The sequence below is a fragment of the Apteryx rowi genome, unplaced genomic scaffold (genome assembly GCF_003343035.1).
Source record: "Apteryx rowi isolate R43461 unplaced genomic scaffold, aptRow1 scaffold_167, whole genome shotgun sequence".
Classification (NCBI taxonomy): domain Eukaryota; kingdom Metazoa; phylum Chordata; class Aves; order Apterygiformes; family Apterygidae; genus Apteryx; species Apteryx rowi.
In genome coordinates this window covers 1,476,917-1,479,374 of record NW_020447941.1, presented here as the reverse complement: position 1 = coordinate 1,479,374, position 2,458 = coordinate 1,476,917, and the positions used below count along the sequence as shown (strand labels likewise).

The following is a 2,458-nucleotide window of genomic DNA, read 5'->3' as shown; positions in this document are numbered from 1 at the left end:
CGAGGCGAGCAGGAGGCAAAAGTTAGCGCGTTCAGCGCCGCGTTTCGCCGTTTTCCTCTTCCTCCCTTCCCTCCTCTCCGCGCCGCCGGGTGTTTTTCTCGCTTCGGGCAGGGATGTCCCTTCCTCTTCCCTCCAACTCCGAGGCTCGTTTCCAGGCACAGATCTATCGATCTTGTTGCGATCTCGTTTTGTTTGGGTTTTTGCTGTTTGTTTTTTTTGTTTTGTTTTGTTTTTTTTAATAATTTTTTCATTAACGAGCATTTCAACAGGCAGCAGCTTTAACCCTTCCCGCCCTGCGGGACAAGGTGCTCCGGGGCTGCAAGAGCTCGTCTGCAAGCGGCGGTCCCGGTTGGGGCAGGGGGGTCTCCTCGTACCGTTTTTGCGCTCGGGGGGCTGCCGTCGCCCCCGGCGGGGTTAGCGATCTGCCTCTTCCCCTTCCCTCCCCAAATCTCCCTCTCTCTCGTTTGCCCTTGCAGAGCTACTCCTCGGTGAGCAACATGAACGCGGGGCTGGGCATGAACAGCATGAACACGTACATGACCATGTCGGCCATGAGCACCACGGCCAACATGACGGCTGCCACCTCCATGAACATGTCCTACGCCAACACGGGCATGAGCCCCTCGCTCACCGGCATGTCGCCGGGCACGGGCGCCATGCCTGGCATGGGCTCRGCCGGTGTGGCAGGAATGGGTGCCCACCTGAGCCCCAGCATGAGCCCCATGGGGGGCCAAGCCGGCTCCATGAACGCCCTGGCTCCCTACACCAACATGAACTCTATGAGCCCCATCTACGGGCAGTCCAACCTCAACCGCTCTCGGGACCCCAAGACCTACCGGCGGAGCTACACGCATGCCAAGCCGCCCTACTCCTACATCTCCCTCATCACCATGGCCATCCAGCAGTCACCCAACAAAATGCTGACGCTGAGCGAGATCTACCAGTGGATCATGGACCTCTTCCCCTTCTACCGTCAGAACCAGCAACGCTGGCAGAACAGCATCCGCCACTCGCTCTCCTTCAACGACTGCTTCCTCAAGGTGCCCCGCTCCCCAGACAAGCCAGGCAAAGGCTCCTTCTGGACACTGCACCCTGACTCGGGCAACATGTTTGAGAACGGCTGCTACCTGCGCCGCCAGAAGCGCTTCAAGTGTGAGAAGCAGCTGGCCGCCAAGGACAGCGGTGGGGCAAGCGGCGGGGCAGGCGGCGGGGGCAAGAAGGGGCCTGGGCAGCCCCCCAGCCAGCCCCTGGGGGAAGGCAGTTCCTCGGGCGGCTCTGAGGGCTCAGCCGGCGCCGAGTCCCCTGCCAGCAGCTCGCCGTGCCAGGACCACAAGCGTGCCCTGGCCGACCTGAAGGGCACGACGGGGCTGAGCCCTGGGGAGCCGGCGGCAGCCTCGCCAGGGCAGCACCTCCTGGCACCYCAGCACGCCGGCCTGCCCCACGATGCCCATCTCAAGCCCGAGCACCACTACGCCTTCAACCACCCCTTCTCCATCAACAACCTGATGTCCTCCTCCGAGCAGCAGCATCACCACCCTCACCACCACCACCACCATCACCACAAAATGGACCTCAAGGCCTACGAGCAGGTGATGCACTACTCGGGCTACGCCTCGCCCATGCCCGGCAGCCTGGCCATGGGGCCCGTAACGAACAAAAATGGCTTAGAGTCCTCCCCTTTAGCCGGAGAGACTTCTTATTACCAAGGTGTGTATTCCCGACCCATCATGAACTCCTCCTAAAGGGGCAAGGGAAAAACCTCCCCTCACAAGGGGAAGAAACCCACCCCACCCCAGCCCCTGCGCAGTCCCCTAGCAGAGGGATGGACTATGAACGCTGTTGAGCACGGTACATATACATATATATCTATCTATTTTTTTTTTGTTGGCTCCAGATGTTTGCATCTGTTTGGGAAACAACCGATGTGTGTCTTGCAAGCATCTCGACCCACGCCAAGGGAAGGCGTGTTGGTCCCCGCTGGCCAAAAGCCACCCGTGTCCGGGGGGACCGTGATTCCCTTGGTTTACTTTGTGGGGTGGTTTGTTTTGGTGGGGAGGGATGGGTTGGGGGTGAGGGGACGGGGAGAGGTTTTTTTTGGGGGGGAGATGTTTTTTTTTTCGTTGTTGTCGTTGCAGGGAGGTATAAATATATCTATTTTTTTGTGTGAAAGTGATGGGGAAAAAAAAAAACAAACAAAACGAAACCCTACTTCAGTGTAAAACCCATGCTAGTTTTGAATTGGAGGACCAAAAGTCTTGTAATGTTGTAAAAAGGGGGAAAAAAGAGGGGGGTAAAAAAGAGAAAAACGACGAAAAATTAAAAAAAAAAAAAGGCAGGATAGATTGTTGTAATTGAAACAAACGCTTGATGTTACCGGGAGAGTAAACTACTTGGATCTGATTAATTTATCGTTTCTGTATGCTTTATTTATGGCTTATAAATGTGTATTCTGGTAGCG

At 56.5% G+C, this 2,458-nt stretch overlaps 1 protein-coding gene across 1 annotated transcript; it reads left to right on the top strand.

Annotated features, from left to right (window-relative positions):
* Positions 1-473: 473 nt before the first annotated feature.
* On the top strand, positions 474-1,899 carry FOXA2 (forkhead box A2). Its single transcript, XM_026060225.1, has one exon. It carries the CDS (start codon positions 498-500, stop codon positions 1,740-1,742), a length of 1,245 nt encoding a protein of 414 aa, XP_025916010.1. The 5' UTR covers positions 474-497; the 3' UTR covers positions 1,743-1,899.
* Positions 1,900-2,458: the final 559 nt, after the last annotated feature.